At 36.6% G+C, this 25,574-nt stretch overlaps 1 protein-coding gene across 2 annotated transcripts; it reads right to left on the bottom strand.

Moving 5' to 3' along the window:
• Positions 1-440: 440 nt before the first annotated feature.
• Positions 441-25,574, bottom strand: ercc8 (excision repair cross-complementation group 8). Of its 2 annotated transcripts, none has more exons than XM_088912056.1 (12): positions 25,166-25,574; positions 23,402-23,497; positions 21,970-22,071; positions 19,583-19,706; positions 17,151-17,232; positions 14,108-14,176; positions 11,018-11,084; positions 8,701-8,804; positions 6,170-6,294; positions 5,275-5,472; positions 2,138-2,233; positions 441-826 (listed from the first exon to the last, which is right to left on the bottom strand). In XM_088912056.1, the coding sequence occupies exons 1-12, from the start codon at positions 25,255-25,257 to the stop codon at positions 758-760; spliced, it is 1,224 nt and encodes a 407-aa protein (XP_088768182.1). In that variant the 5' UTR covers positions 25,258-25,574; the 3' UTR covers positions 441-757. The 2 variants fall into 2 exon arrangements, with proteins under 2 accessions (XP_088768182.1, XP_088768183.1); XM_088912057.1 differs by lacking the exon at positions 25,166-25,574 and adding an exon at positions 25,088-25,154.

Here is a 25,574-nt window from a genome sequence, read left to right as displayed (position 1 = left end):
GAAGCATTGGTTTAGAAATGAAGAAGAAAGTTACCACCTACTTGGACAGCCTAATTATGCTTCCGAGATTTGATTTCCGAGAGGCTATGGTCAGGCTAAAAGATGGTAATAATGCTGTATATGAAACATTTTAAACTGTCCTTGTTTAAATGTCCTTGAGGCATTTAGCCCATGCAAGGAAGATGTATTCCTAAATTCTCTCTTCTGTGCAGTACTGACATGTAAATACAAGCATGCATTCAGAATTTGTACTAACACATTAATACACTAAATATAGATAACAGTAAATTATATAACAGTTTCTTAGAGCCATCCCTCTTGGGCAGGGCTCTATCAAATACAGCAGAATGGAGGTAGGACTGAATTATTGAAGAGCCATTTTGTCTCCCAAGCTTTCAGTTCTGGACCAGAAACAAGAACCACACAAGAAGAAGCCGTGAAATAGTTCAATTAAAAATTTATACAGCTGAGAGAATTCCATTCCATCCTTCAGATACATTTATAAGACACTTTTTTTAATATACCACTTGATTGTTTTGTACAACCAAACATAAAAAAAAACTCAAACTGTTACCTGCAGCAAAAAAAAATAGATTTATGTAAAAAAAACTTCATTCTAATGTACATGACCACTGGTGTTTTGATTGATTGTAGTCTTTTAAAATCCTTGAAACAAATATCTTAAATAGTGATGGATACTGTGCTTTTTCTATCCTGTGTTTGCTGCTTTTAAGAACTTTACAACAAATTAATACACTCATCCATCTTCATCACTGCTACTCCAAGCATCTTCAAAAGCTGGATTTAAGCTTGACTGGTTCCCACTCTGTTAAGAAAATGCAAAAACTCAGATTTAACTCTTTAGAAAGAAAATGGTACAGATTATTTTTGTGTATGCATAAATAAAAGCTTTAAAATGTATTAACAATTACCTAAAATATACTTTGGTGTTCTTAAACACTACTTTCATCATTGCTCACTTTTAGATTTTCTAATAACAGTTCAACTCTTTATAATCTAAATTATAAAAATATATTAGGTAACAGTATTTAAGAGGTTGAAAATCACACTGAATACCAGAACACAGAAGTAGCTGTTAATAACCATTAAAGTGATTATAAATCACAAACACCTAACTTTAGTTAATGACCAATTAATTCTTTGTATCAGGCACTATCAGGTTATTGACAGATTAAAGTTATTTTTATATATTAATGGTTATAAGGAGGATTATCCTTGAATTTGCATCCCCTGTGCAGACTAACAACAAACAGCTTTCATCCAGAAGCCATTGTTGTATAAATAACCAAGGAATGAATAATAGTTTGCAGAAAATCACTGGATAATAATCCTAAAGTTACCACATTTTATTCATACTTTATTGTTTATTCTCCAGTACCGAAGTGCTTGGAGAATACAGAGACTGAGTACATATGATACAAATGACTTTCTCAAAAAAGATTAAACTTGTCCATAAAAGATCCAAAAGGGGATTTTAAAGGGGAGGTGCAATGCTATTTCTATATTTCTGGGTTAGAAAGAATCAGCAGTGATGAGGGCATTTTAAAACCACAATAAAAGTAAAATGTACACAGTAATTTGTAAAACCTCCAATTTACACCACAATATAGACAAAATTTCCAGCTATGCCCAGCTCCAAATTCTGCGATTCAGAACGAAGCAACAAAACTTCCAGTGGCGTGATGTAGGCCTCAGGCTTGTGGATATATCTCTTTCAATCCAATAGAAATATTGCTCTCGACTTCAAGACGGTTTTGCTGATAAATGGAACTTACGTGTTAACTTTGCATGCAGATGACATTGGAAACTTTCTGCGATGTAATATCTGCTACACAACCTGTACTTAATTCACTCTTCCATCGCCTTACATTAGTCGTTACAGTAAAAAGTGAGCAGGAAGGGCCGTATCACGCGACAATTTGTGGGAACTCGAATGCGAGTTTGAGACAACGTGGCGACTTACAGTACTTTCACAAAGATCACGATTTTGTGCTCAATTCGAAATTCGAAAACAAATTTATTTTGTTACCAAGACCAGTCTGAGAAATTTGGACTGCAGTTCCCCTTTAACATGGAAAGAAAAGTACCTACGATGGACGCCATAGTCATCACTTACTTTGTTGGACCCTTCTGTGTCATCTTCAAGAGCAGGTTTCCGAGGAGAGGGAACCCAGGCTAGAATGTTACAGTCCTTTCCACCACTGTAGAGATCCTGACAATAGGAAAAAGGAGTAAAACTATTAACGTATAAAAAAAAATTAAATGTGAGCCTTAGACCATTGTATCTGCGTAAAATAAGCCTCAGTAAAATTCTTTCTACTATATTTTGTCTTTCTACTTTTCTACTTGGTCGGATTTGAAAAGCAAAATCTCCACATTCTGACCTCACAATGGACAGTCACAATGCTCTTTCATGTGTTTAAATAGAATGCTGTAACCTATGTATAACTATGTGGTCCCAAAAAGTAGGCAGATAAATTTCAAGTATAAAAAGGAAACAAAATAAATAGAAAAGATACAAATGCCAAATATACTGAAAAGGAAGTAAGCTTTTAAATGTTATCAGCACATTCAGCATTTCCTCATGTTTTGCATTTGACCTCTTTTTAAGTCATACTTCACAGACAAAAATATCAGGAGGTGTTTATGAGAAAACGTTAAAAAAACAACACATTTTAATGAGAGACAAAATGCCCCCTGATACTGATGTGTTTGTAAAAACACATATATGAAGAAACAAACAGGAACAATATACAGAACTGCTTCAGTAACGCAAAGCCAGACAGATGAAGATGCTGAGAATCCTTATCTGCCTGAAGGTGACTAGCTTCTGGAGTAAATCTGGAATAACTTCACAGATGCTGACAATCTTTAGACCTTGCATAAGCCTGTTTGAATTAATACATCTGAAAGATTTTTTTTGTTTGTTTTTATTTGTTTAAGGTCTATTGGCAGGAAATCCTCTCTGGCAAGGATCAATCCCCAGAGTCCATCAGCCAAGACAGAATGGAAAGACCAAGACCAGCTGCTCAGTGGCTCTTTTCAAATTCCATTCTGTTTTTGCTGATGGACTTTGAATACTGTAACCATCTGGGAGGACCTGATGGCCCTTGTTATCAAAAACAGAATAATTTCTGCCAGACATTTAACTATCCAATCTACAAACTTAAGAAACAATTATAATAAAGAATAATAAATAGGAAAAAAGAGAAGAGAAAATGAGATGCCTGAGAACCCTTTTGTAAATACATATTTATACATATAGTATTTGTATGGAAAAGGACAGAATTATGCGGTAGGTTAAGTCTCAGGTCTCATAAAAGGGGAGTTATGGGTTTAAGTCCCTCCTGCGGAACATCTGTTGTACTTTAACAGAGGTACTGTACCCCAGTTGCTCCAATCTGCCCCACTGTATAATTGGGGACCATAATTGCTGAGGGTAATACTCTACCTGTGATGGACCTGTGTCCTATTTAGGGGGTCCAATGAGCGGATGTGCCTCAAATATGGGAATTATCTACTAGAATGAGGATTTTTCAAAGTGGATTACATTTTACATTCGTGAAACTGCACTGAGACAAGAGGACATGCAACACTGATCAGTTCTATTATTTCACTTTTAGTTCCTGTCAATATGGCAATGACAAAATGAGCTTCCATTCACTTTGTGCACAGTTGGATGCAAAATGATCTCTGATGTTACCGATTTATTATTCTGTTTTAATATGTTAAAATATCATTACAATTCCCCAATGCTGAATATGATTAGGAAAAAACAAACAGCACGTTAATTAATTTTTAATTCAAACTATAATTTTCCAAAACATCCACAAATTAGGAGTTCTGTAAGCACACACTGGGTCATGTACTGTTTTCCTCTTTTCTACACTATGTGGGATATGTTGTTTTCACAGAGAGTTCCCTAAAATCTGTTTCTAGGAAGAATAAAATTGTAGGAATCTGCCATCTGGAGCTGGTCCATTTTTCATATTTTCTTTTTTGCGGAAATAAGTTATAAACGTGAAACTTCTTATACGTTTTGAAATGTAAAAATTTAAATGTAATACATCATAAGGTCTATGCATTTTACCACCTATTTTCTAATTTTCTAATTTCTCTTTAGAAATAATCTAATAATCAAGTTTTCAAACTTGAAATCAGGAGCGAATTCTTAAAGAAAAAAAACAGACTATAATAATAACAATAATTGCTTACACTTATATAGCATTTTTCTGGACACTCCACTCAAAGCGCTTTACAGGTAATGGGGACTCCCCTCCACCACCACCAATGTGCAGCATCCACTTGGATGATGCGACAGCAGCCATAGTGCGCCAGAACGCTCACATCAGCTATTAGTGGGGAGGAGAGCAAAGTAATGAAGCCAATTTATAGATGGGGATTATTAGGAGGCCATGATTGGTAAGGGCCAATGGGAAATTTGGTCAGGACGCCGAGGTTACACCTCTTTTCGAGAAACGCTTTGGGATTTTTAATGACCACAGAGAGTCAGGACCTCGGTTTTACGTCTCATCCGAAAGACGGAGCCTGTTTACAGTATAGTGTCCCCGTCACCATACTGGGGCATTAGGACCCACACGGACTGCAGGGTGAGCGCCCCCTGCTGGCTCCACTACCACCTCTTCCAGCAGCAACCTTAGTTTTTCCCAGGAGGTCTCCCATCCAGGTACTGACCAGGCTCACACCTGCTTAGCTTCAGTGGGTTGCCTGTTGTGAGTTGCAGGGTGATATGGCTGCTGGCTAAAGGTCACACAGTAACTGACAGCCCCTTTTGGGGGTAAAAGCTTTTAACACTTGCTTGATAAGCAAACTCCTGGTCATATTAAGTCATTTAAAATTTTAGTTACAAAAGACACACAACACAATCGTCAGATAACATTCCTTAATGATGACTCCTTATACTGGAGGATGATAGGTTGAAAATTAATACATACAGATACAGTTTCTACAACCACAGAATGTTTAAGATCTTTTTTTTAAAGGAACACCTTAGTAAAGTTGGCTGGCACACCGTCAACTGGGACAAATGTCAGGGGCCACACCTTCAATTCTTACCACCTCAGGGTAGCTTGGCCCTAACACTAAGCCTAACAACGGAGCTGAACACCAAAGGGAACTCAATGATAAAGCCCTTAATTTCTGATAACATACTGTATCTTTTAAAACCTGTATCACATATCTGAATCATTTATATATCTGCTCCTTTCACTATACTCAATGACTGTCTCTCACCTGCAGGTCAGGGTGGAATTCACAGCAGTCCACGTTGTTGTAGTGCCCTCTCAGCACAGTGACCAGCTCTCCAGTGTACAAGGCATACACCACAATGGTGCTACCACAGGGCACAAATACGAACTCCGGACTGCAGCCTCTGGACAACGTGAACTTCAACCCCTTGCGACTTTCGTTGCATACCTTCCCATAGTTCACCTGCAAAAATTAGTTTTGAATTCAGTTGAAATTGTCTTCAAGGAAATGCCCTGTTTTCAAACTGAAGGTGAATAACTGAGGAACAAAAGTATCACAAAAGGGAAAGGCAATTAGAAATCGATGTAGCACAGTGGTTTAGTCTTGAAGGAACAGGCTGATGTCTGAGAACCCCCTTTTCACTGGCAAAATACTTTAAAAAATAAGAAAATTATATTTTTTTATTTGTGTTTCCTAAAATACTGTAAGAGCAACAATTAAAAGATATGAAACTCCCTTGTTGTAAGCAGGTGTATTTGTGAAAAAGTAACATGTTATATATATTATATTTACAGCAAATATTTCTTACAATTGACTTAAAATTTAGATCGACCTTTAAAGGGTGACTGTAATGGTAAACCAGATTTGTTATCTTTCTCATCAGTGGAATGACACGTCTTTCTTGAAATTCAACCTCCCGGACTGCTGGAGAAGTAAAATGAAGTTTTGGTTCAACTTTGATCAAAAAATAATTGTTGCTCATTTTTATTCTAGTTCCATGTACCAGGCCATGTACCTGATATTAATTACATTGATAAATTACACAACATGCCGTTTATCATAGTTCCAATGTTGTATGTCTGAGGTGAAATTCTTTGTGTGAACTTCATTAAAGCTCCACTTGGCACTGTAGGAATGTGTCTGACTCAATATTGCATACCAGAGTGTTTTCTCCGGAGGCGCTGTTCCACAGTCTCATGCGGTCATCCGTCCCAGTGGTCAGAAGGTGGAGTCCATCGCTGGTAAAGCACAGCCCATTGACGCGTCCATTGTGAGCAGTGTTAGCTACCACAAGACCCATATGCCACTCAGACAAAATGCCGTTCACTTCCCATCATAAACTACCAGAGGCCTGAGGGCATCAGCTTTTATGAAAAGGCTCTGCTCTTGTTAACGTTTTATGTTATTTCTGAGTCTTTTTCATTGCCTAAGGCGATATATATATATAGAACTCATGCCATTAATACTTAAAAATCATAGTTAAGCATCAGTGTTTTCTTTAAATTAACCCTGTCATCAGTCCACTTACCCTGGCATGACATTAAAACATCAGAAAGGTTATAAACAAGAGGAGGAGGCCATTCAGCCCATTAAGTCTTTTTGGTAGTTAATAGCTAATTGATGTGAGGATCTAATCTGGCTATTTCGTGAAAGAAGCCTGGATATCGGCTTCAACTAAATGTCTGGGTATCTTGTTCAATTCTTGCCACAACACAAATATTTTGGTGATTTCTTTAAACTCATTAGGCAGGTTTGCTTCTCCTCCAATTTTAAAATGTTGGTTGGATCAGTGTTTTCTGAAATACTCTGACTACCCTTTAAAATTCTGATTCATACTTTCTTTCTGAATACTTGGCACATAAATACAATAATGTAAACATATAAATAATAAGAAAGCTGACAATGATAAAATTGTAAAATGACAAGTTATTTAGTTTTAATCTTGAGTCTAGTCTAAAGAATCAGTCTCTGGCCTCAATAACAAATACTGAAGAAAATAATCTCATATTAATTCACAAAGGGGGGTATAAAGGAAATAGCCTGCAGAACAACAATAAATGACACACTATAAATGCATAATAACTCTTTTTTTCAGCTCCGTCTTAACTACATGGCAGCCCAAGATGAAAGCAGTGAACACAACATCAGATTTCACATCATATTATCATACACAATTTTCACGCGTATAAAATATTTTATAAAGCTTTCTTAAACGTGCTGAGAAAAGAAGTTTGAGCCTTGCTTTATATTTGATCATGTTTGTAAACACACAGGTAAACACACCTTTTTCCGATGTGTTTTCTTTAGTATATGTCAATAAAACTACTATTATGTGAACAGCGGCTGAAACTCAGACCTACGAATGCCCACACAATGGGTTCAAAATACCCTATAAACATGAGATACATACATACATCTGACACATACACTATATGCAGAAATATTAATAAGAAGGACCAAATATATTTGGTCCAAACAGCAAAACAGATTTTGCTTACATTTTCTTCCCAAAAACTAAAATCACCATCCATGCATAGGATACCTAATTTCCACTGTAGGAAATTTGTCACATGGTTACAGTAAACATTTCTTTCCACTGTTTCTTACAGAAAAACCTTAGCCACCTGCCCAAATGGTTCTGGTTATATAACAGAATGCACTCTAGCATTCTAACAGTTTCTAACAACAACAGTTCTGGGGCCCTGGGTCAATCTCATCTCACTGTTTTCTCCTTGGTATCTTGACCAGGTTCTCAAATGAACCGACTGCCACTAGATCAGTGTGCTTTGGGAAGCTAATAGAAAAAAGGAAAATGTCATCCTTGAACCCTTTTTCCATAATTTATCAGACCTTAAATCTAGTTCCGAATACCACTCTTGAAAAGCGTATGCAACGAGTCAATGCAACCAGATGGAGTTTTCCAAAACGTTCATGATCACTAAAATAAAACTTATCACATTCCTTGGACTTGCTGTGCTTACATTCTGAAATTCTCACAAGCCACATAGTCCATCAGTATATTTCTAAATTGTGAAACTTTTCCTTTAGCCCATAAACTTGTTATCACACCTTATAAAACCTTATGCACCTTGTCACACTTTACATCTTATCAGATAGAAAATCTGTTCAAATTAGTGACTATTTCACCTTGACAAAGATAGTCATAACTGGCCCAAATCAGGCCCAAATTGCAGAGCTCTGTCCTTCGGCTATTTGTTTAGTAGACTGTATGCATGTTTACTTTGGAGGTAGTTCTTCATAGTGTAGGCATCCATTTTCATTATTATGCTGATGATAACCAAATGTTTGCACAAAACCTGTTATTAATCAAACACTAATTGTATTGTTACTCTCTACAACTTCAGTTTCACTATTTATGGTATAAGAATCGATCCATATATTTAGGCCGAGAATCATCTTTGATCCAAGTTTTGCAATGTATGCAAAACATCCTTGAAATAATTGTCTGAGGATTTTAGAATATTTTTTAAATAAACCTTCTTACCTTTAAGACACTGAATGCATTAATTTTATACTTAATTAACTATGTAGAATTGTGTATGTTTAACATTTTACTATGTTTTACCATAAAGGAGTTTGAGGTGCTATGTCGTGCAAAAAGCATGGAATATACCTGAGAAGCTTAAGGGACCAGTCTTCAATATTACAGCACAGTTCGGCTCCACTCACCTGCCTCTGATGAGGCTTTAGACTTCTCACCATTGTGCTGGTCTAGTGTAAATAAGCTTCCTGATGCCTTCCTCACATCCCACACTCTCACTTGGCTGTCAGTGCTAAACAAAGCACAAAATATTACTTCAGTCTTCTAACTTCTCAAGGGTCTCTTTCAGCATATTCATTCCTCTGTATCACAACTATATTCCAATATAACGACATCCATCAGGGGAGTCCAACTGCTATTGAATTTAAGTGAACCAATAGTACTGCGTGTAAATGCAAAAATTAACAAAAAGACGGGGATATGCTTTAGCTCGGGGGAGTGTTAACTCAACTTTTTTAATAAGTTTGAATTGTATGTTGTGTTTCATATGCTGATCTGGTAATTTTGATGGAAGCTTTCAGAACATTCATCAATTGCTTTTGTTTGTTTTAAGGCTGAAGGCAAACCTTGTATATATTATATAATTTAATAACAAGCATGGCCAGATTTACCTCTTTATCCAGCATTATTTTTTGAAAATTTATTAGAATGTGGATCATATTTAGATTGGATTGGATCACTTAGGCAAAAACCACAAACTGCACTTTGACATTTTGCATATGGGCGGTATGGTGGTTAGCACTGATGCCTAAAGTTTTGATTCTAGCTAAGACAAGCTGGGTAGTTTGTTTCTTTCTCTGTGGGTCTGCAATGGACTGGCCTGTCAGACAGGGAGAGGGCAATAGTGTGTCCCTCCTTGCTCTGAGTGCTACAGTGATATGCTCTGGTTTGCTGTGCAACACACAAGTTAGAGCTGCTTACTGATAATAGCTTGATGGACTTATTGTATTGTGTGTTTATTTATTTAATACAATATAACGATTTAAAAAGAATGACATGATTTGTGCACAAAATAAATTTTAGCAACCCATTATCCTCTAAATGTTTTGCTTTGTATCTTTTCTTAAGTATGTACATGAAGTCAATTTTTAGATTTTGCAAGCTGCCTAACAATTTGAGCTTCCCCACTGGTTAATTAGTATATCATGCCTCAGTGAATAAAAACTTAGCAAGTCAGGTGTGCACACCCCTGGATAACATTTCACTTACACAAATACTCTGAACAACAGTATTAGTGTTGTTTATCAAGTATACCCTTGGTAGAAGCACTGCCAAGAGGTACACAAAAACAGGCTGTTGACTTCAATTTTAAAAATCCTGAGGAGCACTTGTGTAGAACTGTGATCTCATTTTAATAAGCGCTAAAAAGTTTGTGTATTGTGTTTATTCAGTAGAACTATTTTTTTTACTGTATAAACTATAGGTACATCTAAATGTTTTTTTATTATTTTCTGATAAGAGTAACACCTTAAAGTAGAACACAGGTGTTTATATAGGAAATAAAATTCATTATATGAATTATATATTTAAATGATATATGAATACGGGTAGAATTGTAGCACGGGTGCCTCACAGTGATGGGGCCCTGGGTTCAAATTTCAGACCTGGAGTGCTGTCTGTGTGGAGTTTACATATTCTCCCTGCGTTTGTGTGGATTTCCTGCCCAAGTCCAAAGCCCAACTGGTAGGTTAATTGGCTTCTGGGAAAACTGGCGTCATACTTTCAGGATCGAGAACTTGACTAAACATCCACAACACTGAATAGCAAAGAAAGACAACAAGAGTCTCTGTTTTCAAAATTGGGTATTATAAGAAGCCAGCAGCTACATTACCCTGCAGCTCACAACTGGCAACCTACTGAAGCAAAGCAGGTGTGAGCCTTGCCAGTACCTGGATGGGAGACCTCCTGGGAAAAACTAAGGTTGCTGCTGGAAGAGGTTGTTAGCAGGACCAGTAGAGAGCACTCACCCTGCAGTCTGTAGTCATTAAAAATCCCGGGGCATTTCTCGAAACGAACAGGGGTGTTAACCCTGTGTCCTGGTCAAATTTACCCCTGACCTTTACCAGTCATGGCCTCCTAATAATAATCTTCATCTATAAATTGTCTTCATTATTCTATGCTTCCCCCCACTGGTAGCTGATGTGCAGTGAGCGTTCTGGCACACTTTAGCTGCTGTCGCATCATCCATGAGGAGCTACACACTGGAGAAGGTGTGTCCCCATTACCTGTAGAGCGCTTTGAGTGGAGTGTCCAGAAAAGGACTATATACTGTAAGTGTAAGGAATTATTATTAAGAAATACTCATTGAAAAGTTAGTCTGAAAAATTATTTAAGATGCTATCATTGGTGGGCGTATAGGAATTTAATTTATTTGCATAAATCACATGTGCAAACAGTCTCTTAATGAGAGAGTTCTGTTGCAGAACATACAGCAATTTCCTTTACCTTGCAGTTGCCAGAATATGTTCATATCGAGGAGACCATTTAACAGAGAGCACTTCTCCCCTGTGACCTAAAGGACAACAGTCATGTTAGACCTCTCAGTACAGGAAAATACAAGCGTTGGCAAACAGTATGAATTTAAAGCTGACATTTTTAGAATATCCACATCAATACATATTGTATTACAACATTTTTAAGAGTGAGAGTGGGTCTGGGTCAACAATGAAGCTACCTATACAACAATGGAACAGATTGATAAAGTTAATATTAAATTGTTAAAATAATTGCTTGCAAATTTACTACTTGTAACTAGTAATGACAAGTTCTATGTGCAAAACAGACAAAAAAATGAAGATCAAATTACCTGCTACACCCAGAGTAAGTTTCACTTTTATTGAGTTATCATTACACTGGCCATCAAAAAAAAACAACACTTTTTACAGAAACTATTTCAACAATTCATTTGATAAAAAATCAGGTATGGATTTCTAGTGACTTTAAGACAAGAGTGAATGCTTTTTTCTTACACTTAACAATCAGGTATAAAATGGTAAAAAAGGGATATTTAAAAGGTGAAGTGGGAAGCTGAAAGTTATACCGCAATGGAAGATAAAATAAAAAGTTATTTCAGTACTATAACAGCAAAAGAACCGTCAAGCGAAAGGTAGCAGAATCGTTGCCCGAATCCACCACCAAAATTCCTTATAATTCGGCATTATATTCTATCCCTTGTGAATGAAAACAGATTGAGATTTGAGCTTTCTGAGGTTGAAAATATACTAACAACTCCTGGTAGTTCTAGAGGAATGTTAGCAAAGTTATATAGTGTACTGGTCAATAACTGTAGATCATTATACATAACACTGAAAACTATCTGGGAGTGAGACTTGGGACACTCATTTACTGAGGAGGACTGGCTGACAATCTGTGAGAAGCAGTATCCAAAATGCACCTCTATTATCATACAAGAGCTTAATTTCCATTTTCTCAATAAATTATATCCAACCCCAGTCCGCCTGCACAAGATATACCCAGGTAGATCGAATCAGTGCTTTAAGTGCCACTCACATATAGGTACCTTTATTCATCGCTTCTGGCAGTGTGACAAGATCAAACACTACTGGATAAATGTGCACTCTGTCATTGAAAAAATGTGGGTATACATTTTACTATGTCTGCAGACCTCTATTTTCTACAAAGCGATTATACTGTTAAATTTGATAAAGTCTCAGAGTGTTTATTTTCTGTGTTGGTTCATTTTGCGAAGAAATGTATATTGCTACTATGGTCTGTCTTCAAGGTGGTGACGGTTGAAATGTGGCTTTCTCAGGTAGCTATATTTTTACCCCTAGAAAAACTAACATATGATTCGAGACCTGAACATTTTTGGAAGATCTGGTCACCCCTTTGGTCTTATATCGAAAATCACCAATTCTAATGTATTTTGGAATTGGAGGGCTATACAGTGCTGTCACTATATGCCATATTACATTATTTTGTAATCTGTTTTTTTTTTCTTTGCATCACTGGACATGATGCTGCCTTATTGGCTATCTGATTGTTAATGATGAGTATGCTGTAAACCCAATTGCTGTTGTTGATATTTTTAAAAACAAATAAAAACAATATTTTTAAAAAAGTAAAATCTATCCAGGACAAAAAATCTTCGAGACAATGAAAGGGTATTTCCCTCAGGTGTTCACTAAGGAAGAAGTCAACAACAGGCCTCAGACAGCAGAGGGACAAAGTTCTGTATTAAACAGTATTAGCACTAGTATTAGGTGTTTCGGCTACTAGAAAGACTCATGATGAATAAATCCTCAGGACCTGATGGTATTTTACCATTTCTACTTAAGGAAATGAGGCATGTTGTTCAGAAGCTACTGACACAATGTCCAAGTTGCTTAAGACAGGAGCAGTACCCAGGGACTGAAGAATTTCTAATATAACACTCATCCATAAAAAGGGTAGGAAAACTGAGCCAAGTAATTATAGACAAACAAGTCTGACTTATTTTAAAAGTAAGGCTGTGAAAATGATTAAGATAAATGATAAATGATTATTAAAAATGATAACTCCAATTCCAGGTCCATTGTGCTATTTGCGTGGAGTTTGTACGTTCTCCCTGTGTTCTTGTGGGTTTCCTCTGGGAGCTCCAGTTTAATTCCAGAGCCCAAAAACATACGGTAGATGAATTGGCTTCTGGGAAAGCACGCCCTAGTGTGAGTGGTTGTTTGTGTTGGGCGTGTCCAGCCTTGTACCCGTTGCTTACCGGGATAGGCACCAGTACCCTTGTGAGCCTATATCCGAAGAAGCGATTAGAAAATGGATGAATATACAGTATACAATGTAACAGTCTAAAAGGGTTATGAGGCTGTTAAGTATTTTAGCTATAGGAGTACTTAATTGACCAAACTGTTTTCCAGCTGAGAACTAAAAACATAACCATAACTAATTCTAGTCTCCTTCTTTTGAAAACATAAGCAATTTCTTTTCTTCCAGTTTGGCTAGAAAAGTAATTCACATTGAATTAAAGCCACTTATGTCAATAAATAACACAAGAAAAAAAAAGTTAATATAAAGGTATTTTAAATGGTGATACCACCCTCACCACTACCCTTGTTAATTTGCAAGTATTGTAAAAAGAAACAACTTTGAAAGAGGACTACATTGCTCAAATAATTCACACACTTGTTAAAAACACACCCAGGGAAGGAGCAAGCCTTCAGGTATTTACGACTTTGCTTGTAAATTTAAATGCTAAGACAACACAAAAGAGCAATAAAGTCAAATTGTTATCACAGTAATGAACATATATTCTTGAGGACAAGTAATATGCAGGCCTTTGTGTGCAAAAGTAAGAGTTAAAGGTAAAATAAGAGTAATTGTTTGATTTCATTGAGTACTTTAGTAAATGAAAAGGAGCCAGTTCAAAACAGTGTAGCAAGACCAGAGAAATCTGATCTTTTAAAGTTATGGCTTTGGATATGATAAAGAAACTAAACACGTCTCTTCAATCAGAAAATTATTTTTGGTGCACAGTCTACTCAAAACGCCTTTGTTGTGCCATTAGCTTCCATACACAGCACTCACCCTGCAGAATGTGGATACGAGAACCAGACTTCAAGTCACACAGCTGTACTTTGGGATCTTTGGTACCAACTGCAGAAAGAAATACAATAGGAGGGATTCAGTGACAAACTGCTTCCTTACGGAGAGAGACCTACAAAAAGATCATTGTCCTTTAAAACAGGAGAAGAATAACGCATTTACGTTCAATGTGCACAATTCTATAAGCCCACAGTGAAATCAGAGCTCGTCAAATCATAGAATTGAAATTAGTCTTCATAAAATAAGTCAACTGACACTGTAGGTCTGGTACTGCAAGTGTTATAGCCTGGTTAGTAAAGGCGTGGGAGACCTGGGAAAACTAGGTTGTTGCTGTTAATGGTACCACTGGACTGACAGCACTCTTCCCTCCATTACTGAATTTCCAAACTAATGTTGTAGTAGGGTGGCACAGTGTTTAGCATTGCTGCCTTGCAGTGCTGGGGCCCTTGGTTAAATTCCTGACCTGGGGTGCAATTTTTATGTTCTGCCCATATTCACGTAGGTTTCCTCTGGGTGCTCCAAGTTTCCTCTCACACTTTCCTGAAACATAGTGGCCGGTTCATTGGTTTCTGGGAAAACTGAACCAGGTATGAGTGTATGTGTGTTTATCTGCCCTTGTGACAGATCTGCATCCTGTCCTGAGTGTACCATGCCTTGCCTCACTTGCTTGCCAGGATAGTCTCTAACTTCCTTGCGTCCCTGAATTGGAAAAATACATTAAGATCAAGGTCACTTTGTTGTAGGATATCTTTTGGGAGCCTTGTTTCTTATTTTAATGTCTAATTCCACACTGAAATATAGAAAGGAGAAACACAATGTTTTGGCATAGAGCAATGGTTAGATGTGAAGAAGGCTCTACAGCTGAAATGTGTTTCTGGAAACGTGGAATTAGCCTTTGCTTGCTCCTTTGCAGTCAAGACACACTCCAGGTCCTGACTACTTAGTGATTAAAGATCCCATGAGGCACAAGACTACAGGTGTTAACTCAGGTATCTAACTAAATTCCACACAAAGCCTTGCACAGTCTGACATAACTAAAAGTTTCCCCTAAACGTAATTGATGATGAAACTTCTCACTTCTCAATCTGAGATACTGTGCTTTTGAAGTGAAACATGCTATATACAGTAAATGCAATCATTAATAAAATCAATCTAGTACATCTTTAAATATTATATACAGAAAGTCAGAAAGATACAGCTTGCAAAGAAAATTTTTCATTGCAGTCCGCAAAGTCATATCTTACATAGAAACCCTTCATAAACTTAATCTGTGAATCCAAGACTTTTAAATCAACAGTTAACTTGAACTTAACAATTAACAGAGAACCAAAAGAATGTGATTACTAATTAACTAATGGTGGAGATATAGTTTTTGCTTCTGTTTAAACCACAATGTAACTACACGTTTGAACAAATGTTTGTACTGGTGAAAACAAGATCCTCTTTCAAAAACATTTCTCATCGTATTGTGTATCAAGGCACGAACTTCAATCCATCCTTCAAGAACATTCCATTTGAAAAAGCCTCACATGTTAAACAGAAGTGGGGTGATACATAAGCTACATTTTTTACATTACATTCCAGAACACTAGAAACTTGGGTGTTGCAGCAACTGGTATTTGGTACCTGCCAATCTTGTTTGGACAGAAAGCAGCTAGACTGCAAGTGGAGCTACTTTGTCAGACTATCTTCCTCTTTCCAAAAATAGTATTAACTCAAGGTGACCTTACAAAGAGACTTATTGTACAACAGCTTACAAAGACGCTTTGATTAAACTTTTTGGGGGAGATTGATTTTATTTCAAACTTAAATTTTTTAAGGAAATAAGCAAATTACCATTTAAGACAGACTAGTAAAACATTTCTCCCCACTAAACAAATGGTATATAATGTGGCCCTTCTCCTTTATTTAACTTATTTGTACACGTATGTTATTGTGAAAATATAGCTAGTGCGTTTACATGAAGCTAAAATCCCACATTTACATTACTTGGGGTCAGTTAAATAAAAAAAACATACAAAAGAGATAGCACAACATGAAATGAACAAGAAGCATACAAACTAATGAAGGGTTTTGGATTCATCGTATGGTATAACACCTTCCTCTGGACTAGAAAATATCTGAATACTAGAGGGTATACTGATGACAAGGACTGGTCATTAAGAAAGTTCTAATTGGGGATAACACACCAAAATAAATATTCTTTGAATAATGAGGATTAACACATTTTAAGGGAACAATTTGCCCGTGCTTCATAGTCAAATTTAATACAAGTTTTACAAGATCTTATCTATTTAAACATTCCACTATCTAAACTGCATTTCTGCATGAAGTCTGAGTTCTGAACCTAAATCCGTTTCCATCTGTGGATGTAGTCTTTTCTATATTTTCCAATTGTATTACAGTATATACTTGATTTTTTTTCAGGTATCACTCTGGTGTATGTCTTCTAAATGAAGCTTTACTGTACTGTGAAGTTCCCCAAAATCTTAATCCAACACCTGTAAAGTAAATTTACTTTTTGTAACTACATATTGAAATTAATTAATGTTTATCTTATAAAAAAAAGCACAGTATCACATTTAGCCTTATACCTTATTGCGGAAAAAGGTAACTAAAAATTTCAGAATGAAAATCTTTTCTGCTTGGATTTACTGCAGTAATTAAGGCCAGTGACTCCCTCTGTTCATGAATAGGGCTCTGTCAGAAGTGAAGGTTCTTCAGCTGGGCTCTCTCGTATGCATAATATAAATTGTTAATTGTTGCTCTGTACACACAAGCCTTTGCCACTATCGTCTGAAAGAAAAGAATAAGCCTATTTGCATTTATGCATTGGCTGACTAGTGCGGAATATGGCACAAGGTCATTTCTTATTTAATATTCAAATACACATTTCTTTCTGTTTAATTCTATAACACACTCTCCTACAAGCCTGCATATGACATTTAGAAAGAAAGAGCTACAAATTCCATTAAACAAATCCTGCCTGTAGCTTCTTGAAAGTAAAAGAGCTGCAGCTACACACCTGCTATCAAACAGTGTTTCCTTGCAATGGGAGACATGTGATGACAGTACACTGTCCCCTCAAAACTGAAGATCTCAGCAGGCTGTGGAAAGAGAAAATTGAAAATAAAATAAATGCATATCATATGTTTTATTAGGCATGATTTCAACTATTCTTTTGTGTCTGTTTTAGAAGACTCTTCTAACAGAACTGTGCAGTACTGCATTATTTTTTTAGATTCAGTAATGATTTGTGTCACTGTGTCAAGAAAATAGCACCCAAACTGTGGCCCCTAATTGTGGTGCGATTTCTTCAAACACAGTGTCTTGATACACATTACAGGACTGTATTCTTTTATAATTTGGCATATATATGTATATTGATTTGCATAGTGTATTAGATATACAGCACCCATGGTGTGTCTACATGTGGTACGGGAAAACTATTCCCAGTACGTGTGACTTTCGTTACCCATTGAGAGTTCTGGAAGGTACAGTATGCTCTATGAATAAAGAGGACTGGGTGTGGCACCTCAGGTCATTTAAACAGCAATGTGGCTTGCATTGCTTTGTGCATTATTCCAAAATATATGGCACACATTTAAAGATTTCTAAATTGTACTCAATGTCAAATTGTAGAGCTAGCAATAACTAAAAAAATTCTCCATCCAGGAGGAAAGACTCATCTGCAAATAAAAAAGCAATTAAAGATAATGAATTCTGGACCATTTTCAACCAACTTAGAATTCTGGCCATAAACTCTTAAGTTCCATTTCCTACTGCAAGAATTCAGTTTTCAGTTCTTATAGCAGGAATTGGAACATCCCTTGTGACATGTTAAATATTTACAAGATCGGTGTTCTGTTTTGATCTTTTTATGTACATTTCTATAACCTTTAACAGTCAGATAAGCTTTATTAATAGTGGCTATTTATAGACTAGTTATAGCTGAAACAAATCTATAGCTTTATTGCTTTTTTTAAATGAAGTAGCCAAACCACAATTGCAATTGAAAAATCGTAACTCTATTCATGTCATACAGAGAACAGACAAAGCTCTATAAGTAAAGCCTGTATCACAGAGGCTCTATTATTTCCATTAATGCTGTTGGTGACATACTGTGTTGGTGGGTTTAGCACAAGTCTCCGTTGTTTAAAAAGGGATGTAGCTTACAGCAGAGTGTGGGTATTGAATATACTGAACAGTAAGATCCCATTTCTGTTCTGGTCTTTTAGCAAAACATTCTAAGATGTACATTATAAAACATTATTCATTTTGTAAATCACTGAAGACATATTGTAAAATGTTTAGAATGTCTACTTAAAAAAAGCCTTTGTTTGCAAAATAATTATAATAATCTCTAGCAAATACTGTATTATATTGAATTCCAAAGGAAGGAGTGTTTCAGGCTGCCATTTACTTAAGTTAAAGCTCAACCCTGAATTATTTACGGAAACAATCATTCAAAATGTAATCCATATGAGACCTTATGTTATGTACTTTTCCTCGCTGCTATGCAATATTACAGCTTGCATAACCAATATTCAGCCTAGAAGATATCAGAATACACCAAAATGCACTAAAGACCAGTGCGATTTCTGTCGGATGCCATCACCTATAGACGTGACCTTAAAACATCACTGCAGCTGGTATGACAGACTGCAAAAAACACAGTTTTATTTGATGAATGCCACAAAGCTGTGTTCAAATAATATACTGGAGGGAATACATATGAAATTGAGGGAGCTGTAGAAAAAGATGGAGGGAAAAGACTTTACATTAGATTGTTGGGTGCCACACCTTTGAGAATATAGCCAAACGTCTGTTTAAACAACAGACAAGAACTTGGCAGAGGTATCATAGCTCAGCACTATCTTGATGATTTTCTGTGGCTCTTAGTTGTTGTACTGTTTTCTTGACATATGGCAATCATTCCTGACACAGATCAACATTTAAACAGTGCAATAGTGTATTATTTCTATTAACACAGATCCAAACTGTTTTAACTATGTTGGGGAAAGAAATATTTGAAAAGTCACGGATACAGTACGGTCAGTAAAGAGGGACCAGAGACAAGAACGCTTTAAACAACCCAAGGAACAGGTTTCTCTCCATGAGCTGACAGAGGGTAGTGTGGTTAGTAATGGTGTTATTAATCCAACGTTGGATCCAATAGCTGTGGCAGCAACTGATAATAAACAAAACAGCAACTGAAACTGAAAGCACTGTTATTTATGACACTAATACATTTTTTTTTACTTACTGGACTATTTAACTCTGGAATCGGATGTGCAGACTTGAATTTAACATGCCCTATATAGGGATTCAAACATGGCAAGTTCTCCAACAAGTTGTGTGTCATTTTACACCAAGTATGTTTCAAGCAAGAATAATGCTGCAACTTCTCTGAAGTCCCGGTTAATAAAATAATTGCATAAAGAGAATGCTACTTACTATTAGTGTTTCTGTGTCCCATACTTTCAACGTTTTGTCAAAGGAACTTGAAGTGAACATGCCTGTGTCGTGTGGATACCACTGCACAGTCTCCACACTGAATTTGTGTACATGCTGGTTGGACCTAAAATGAGTATATAGAGTACCAGATGTTTAGACATTCACACAAATCTGAAGTCTAGATGTTGTGTAATACTGTAGATTAGGGATCAGAGATATTTTACTGTAACTAAAAACACACTAATGAAACTTTTGAAAAATATGGTAAAACTGATATATAATTACTGATAGATCCTCTTTACTGTGCAGTTTTATGTCCAGATTTGTACATCTGAATGTTGCTCTTGAAAGCTTTGATTAGCTCCTCCAATAGACCTAAATATGCTGGTTTAAAATACTGTTTAAAGTTTCATAGTCTGACAATAGATCATTCTAGAACCCATGAGATTTCTCACAGAAAGTGCTCTACTCAGAAGCATGGACAACTCAGTGTAATGTTTTAAACTACTTTTAGATATTATTTAAAAATACTACAATGTGATAACAGATGTTTCTTTTGACATTGAGTACATGCACACAGAGAGACTGAATATAGATACGAGATGGTTTCCCTAAAACAGCATAACTATTATAGTTTATGTACAGTGAGTGGACAAAATAACTGAAACACCTAACAATATATTAATATCAAGGACCTAATAAGGAGTAGGGCCACCCTTTGCCTTCAGGACAGCTTCAATCCTTATTGGTATGCTGTCATACGTCCTGAACTGTGTGTAGTGGGATATTGCACCATTATTCAAGAAGAAAAGCCTCCAGGCCTTTGTGGGGATGAAGGAGGTGGATATCTACTTTGCACTTTGCGCTCCACAACTTCCCATAAAGGGTCAATGATGTTTAGATCTGGTGATTGGGGAGGCCAGGGAAGGCGTTTGGCTTCATCCTGGTGTTCATGAAACCACTCTTGCATTTAGCAGTGTGTATAGGGGCATTATCATCCTGGAATATGGGAACATCATGAGGGAACACCATAGGGTGCACCTGGTCCTGTAAAATGGCCTCATATTCCTTGGCCGTTATACGACCATGCAGAGCAATCATCGGACCTAATGACTCCCAGGAGATGGCTGCCCATACCGTTACGGATCCCCCACCATGTTTAACAGTTGGCAAAAGACATTGTGGGTTGAAGGCATCCTTTGGCTTTCTCCAAACGTAAACCCGTCCGCACGTAGGAAATGGGGTGAAAGATGACTCATCAGACCATATTACTTTTCTCCACTGCTCAGGGGTCCAGGTTTTATGCTCCTTACACCAGGTTATGCGGCTCTGTGCTTTGGCCTTGGATACAAGCAGTTTCCAAAAAGACTGCCCCGCCATAAATTCCAGCTTTGTAAAGCTCACGACGTACAGTTTTTGTTGACTGGGCCAGTGAGGTGCTGATTCAATTCAGTTGTCATTTTTGAGGCTTTACTTTTGTGGCATTTAGCAACTATCCTGTGAAGTGTCTGTCTATCCCTGTCGGTGAGCTTCACTTGCGACCACTGTTCCTCTTTGCCGATGCAGTTTGTCCATGTTTGGCATATGCTGTCATTATTTTTGAGACTGTTCCCCTTGACACATTAAATAATTTTGCAGTTTTTGTGACTGATGCACCTGGAATTCAGGCACTGAATTGGCCTCTTCGGAACTCTGTTAGTTGCCTAATGTTGCTTTGAAAGCTCACATATCAAAGTGCTAATTGTCAGACCTCTTTTGTAGCTGACACATACTGCTAATTGGCAAACAACCTATTATGACCTTTGCAGCTGCATTTGTAATTGTGATTTAGTTACTTCAAGGTTAAACTCCCTTTTCATGTGGTGTGTCCATCATTTTGTCCACCCCCTGTATACATCTTATGATATTTATTATTTTCTACTGTCTTGTACAAGCATACTAATTGTGCCACTGTCAGTAACTGACAGTTTTGAGCCTAGAAATGGATTGTTTTTTACACAAAGTGCCCTATTTATTGCATAACTAATACACATTGTTTTGTACAGTTACATAACCATCTACAATCTATTCCTTCAGATAATAAAATAAAGGAAATTTGGGGTGAATACACTAATGATACTTTTTATACTTATTCCTGTAAAAACTTTATGCATTAACATAGCATATACCAAGCCAAAATCTGATCGACAGTAATTACAGTACTGCATTCTTAGATAAAATGCAGACATTCCCAATACTTGTAGCAGAAGAGGTGGTAACAACTATAAATTCTGCTGCCATCTAGTGGAGCAGAGGTGTAATTCTCAATCTCTAAATTGAAAAACAGTAAGTACTAGCAACCGAAAATTATATTAAGAAGCTAAGCAGGGAATGTGCCTATTACCTACCTGCCCACTGTGCACACTGATTTGCAAGTATAGTGTGGCTTCTTGCTGAGGTTCTCAAGATCATAGATTACAATGACTCCATCTGCCCCACCTGACAACATGCTTAAAGAAAATGGAAAATAATTTATATTAATCGCACACACATTTTCCTAATCAACAGTAGAGGGTTGAAATAAAATATCTGTGGAAATATCTTGAGGTCCTGAGTCACCCATGTCTCCTGGTTTTCATCCCAATGGGCTTTCAGCCAGGGCCAGTTTATTATGCCTGTAACTGATCTGCTTGCTCTTTTAGACTTTTCTTTGACAGTCAGGTCTTGGTCTAAAAAAATATTGTAGTTAAAGAAGATGATATCTAGTAAACATGAGCACATAGTACTTCATGCAGGCTGTGCTCAACATGCAAATTAAGAATTTGCTCCCCTAATACTGAATAAAAAGCTCTTAACAAGGGATCAAAGAATGATGAACAGACAAAGGTGGGAATGACAATACTGTATATCAGGCACTCCCCAGAACTGAGTCCAGTTGGCCAAAATTCAGCTAACACACCCGATCAAGGGCATTTCTGAAACTCGCTGATTAATCCAGGTCTTGATACCAATTACGAATGCCATTCGTCTTTTTAAGAGCTAAAAACAATTTTAAAAATCTGACATTAAAAAAAACAGTTAATTCATGATTAAGAGCTCCAAGGACCCATGACCGAAGGCACCTGGTATACAGTACCTGGAATAAACTCATACACTGTACACCAGGGGTCTCCAATCCTGATCCTGGAGGACTAGTGTTCACGCTTTCTGCACAGCAGCAATTACTGAAAACCAAATAATGAGATAACTAAAGATGTTACAAGTCCAGCTGGACAAAAAAAGCTGCAGACATACCAACCTTCCAGAATCAGAATTCCAGTGCTAGGAATGGACAATAAAGTAATTATTTAATAGTAAATTCATTGGACAAACCAGTGGGACTCGGTGGCCCTGGTGTCCTCTGGTATTCTTAATCGTAGGACAATTCATTTCAATTTTCTATGCCAGTCTTTTAAAATGTATTTTTGACTCTCAAAAAATCTTGATGATGAACAATTCTGGGTTTTGAGGAGTACTTGGTACTCTGTCATCCCACCTGTGATTATTCTTCATAAACCAATCACCTATTAGGAGCTGTTTTGACTAACTAATTTTTTTTTAAAAATCAAAGAAAGACTGTCAACAGAAATAGAAATAGGTAATTTCTGTCAAAAAGATTTGACTGCACATTTATTTAAATGTAAAAAAAAAATACTCAGTCTTTAAAAATGATACCAGAATTAGGCTCACATTCAAAAAGTACTACACTGATTGATGGACTCATGAAAGTGCTGTGAAACAAATCTCATCACAGTAATAAGAGTGTTTTTTTCAGACTAATATCGTTGAGAGTATACTTACTATCTGCCTTCTACGACTTCTATATCAAGGGTGTTCACGCCATTACTGTGAATCCGCTCCACGTCTCTATCTTTGTTCAGTTCTAAGCTGAGCACCCTTTGCAGAAACAAAAAAGAACACAGGAAATGCAAGTAAATACATTTTCCCCCATTATATTTGCAGTATTGTACAATACATCATATGCTTAACCATTTCACCTTCGTCAATCAAAATGAGACATTCTGTAGCTACTCAGATTTGTTCAAATGAACACCAATGTCAGCCATCACCCAGCACTGAATTACCATGTTCTACTTCAATAAAGGGTTGGATGGAGTAGTATTCATCCCAGGCAAATACAAAATATCACAAATGTAAGTGCACCAAACTTTTCAATTTGATAATAATGGTTTTTAATTATGATTAGGACACCTTTTTGATACATTGATCGATTTCAGCTAAAGTAGAAAAATACTGCATTGAATGTACAAATTTGTTAAATACTATAATCATTTGTGCAGTTAGAAGTATGCAAAATCCATTTAATGCATTTTAAATTGATAACTATACTATACTTTTAAGAAAGTTATAAAAACCAGGGGACACAGGGGTGCCCAAGGTCGAGAACCCCTTTTTCAGACTTAAGACTGAAAAAGAAACCTGATGTACCTAGAATAAACTAATACACTGTATGGCAGGAGTCTCCAATCCTGATCCTGGGGGACTGGTGTGTTTTTATACAATTTTTATGCAAACTATTAATAATTACAGATTATAATTTAGCATATAGTCAATTAAAACCATCGTTAACACTTGTAAATCCAGTACTATCTAATTTTGACTTTCCAAATTGTCAGCAAGTATCAGTGTCTTTTAAAAATCAAATTTGTTTTGTGTAATTAGCAACTTGTTCTTTAGTTTCTGAGTCACAATGCACAGTAGATTAATGGCTGTTAATATGCAGGTTCAAGGAACAAACCACAATTTCAACACAGATAAGGCTCCATTTCAACTCCTTCTTTAAAGTCTAAATATACAAATACAGTATATTTTAAAGAAAACGCATAGTAACCTTCTTAGTGCGAGTATACATAGTACTTTAAGGCTCCACAACCGAAACGTTGTTTTTCTTATCATCTCTTTTTAGCATGAAATTTATTTGTCCCCATGAGTAAAAAATACAGAATAAAATGCCTGGGGTGTAAGACTTAATTCCAATTAATGGAGGGGCATAATGTCCAACCTTAGGAGTCAATTACACAATTAACTTATTTGTTAATTTAATTTGTGTAATTGTTTAATTGTTTAATTTAATTAGTGAAATTTGTTACACTAATTGTCACACAATTAACTTATTTTTTACTTTGAAACAAACGGGATGTTTAGGGCACAAAAACATTACAAGTATGCATTAAACAAGATAATTAGACCCATTACGTAACTGAGTGCAGGGTGGAATAAAAACCAAAAGACACCAGGCGGCCCGTCAAGAATGGAGTACACCAGACGTACGTCATTAAAATCTATACCTGGCAAAGAAATAATTTCAAAATCGTTTTCTGACGCAATATGATGATGACGACAAGCTGCTGAAATCACTCTAAATTAACTAAAGCGAGTTTTATTTCATAAACAGTTAACATTGAGCTCCTACTATAATTGTGGTATACTATTGCTTTAAGAAAGTAAGAGGCGAAGAGTGCTCACGGAAGGATGAATTATTTTCAGTAACATCCACCGAGGACTGGCAGTGTTTAGACACGTTCAAACGCAGCCCTACTGTACCTCCTTGTTGATTCAGCGCGTCGTAACCGAAGAGGATCATCTAGTCCCATCTGTCGTGCGGACAAAAAACCCAGCATCTTGTCAAACAACATATGTTAGGTGTTTTCCCCCAATACAATAAAAGACAGGAAAACGTATGAAACTACAATCACAACAAAGAAACGATCGTAGATTTTCCTAGAGACAAAAACGTTTCCTATGCCTAAAAAACTTTTGTGATCTATGCTTTAAAATACCCAACCTGGCCATAGTAACTAATAAATCAAAACAGTGATAATCGCGTACGTATTTGCATTCCAAAAACAACAACAAAAAATGTCTTCAGCTCTAAGCACTCATACGGGCGCAGCCATGTTGACAAGAAACAGCTAGGAAATAACGAGCTGCGTGATTGGTTGCAGGAGCCCTA

The sequence above is a fragment of the Atractosteus spatula genome, chromosome 3, assembly GCF_055471065.1.
Source record: "Atractosteus spatula isolate fAtrSpa1 chromosome 3, fAtrSpa1.hap1, whole genome shotgun sequence".
In the NCBI taxonomy this organism is placed as follows: domain Eukaryota; kingdom Metazoa; phylum Chordata; class Actinopteri; order Semionotiformes; family Lepisosteidae; genus Atractosteus; species Atractosteus spatula.
This window is presented reverse-complemented; position numbering and strand designations above follow the sequence as displayed.

What these genes read in the sequence shown, in the direction of transcription:
- ercc8 (XM_088912056.1), bottom strand. Translation starts at nt 25,257, where the DNA reads ATGTTGTTTGACAAGATGCTGGGTTTTTTGTCCGCACGACAGATGGGA. An exon ending in GAAACACTGTTTGATAGCAG is followed by an intron (nt 14,177 to 17,150) that starts GTGTGTAGCTGC and finishes TTCTTTCTGCAG; the next exon opens with TTGGTACCAAAGATCCCAAA. An exon ending in AATTCCACCCTGACCTGCAG is followed by an intron (nt 2,234 to 5,274) that starts GTGAGAGACAGT and finishes TCCTATTGTCAG; the next exon opens with GATCTCTACAGTGGTGGAAA.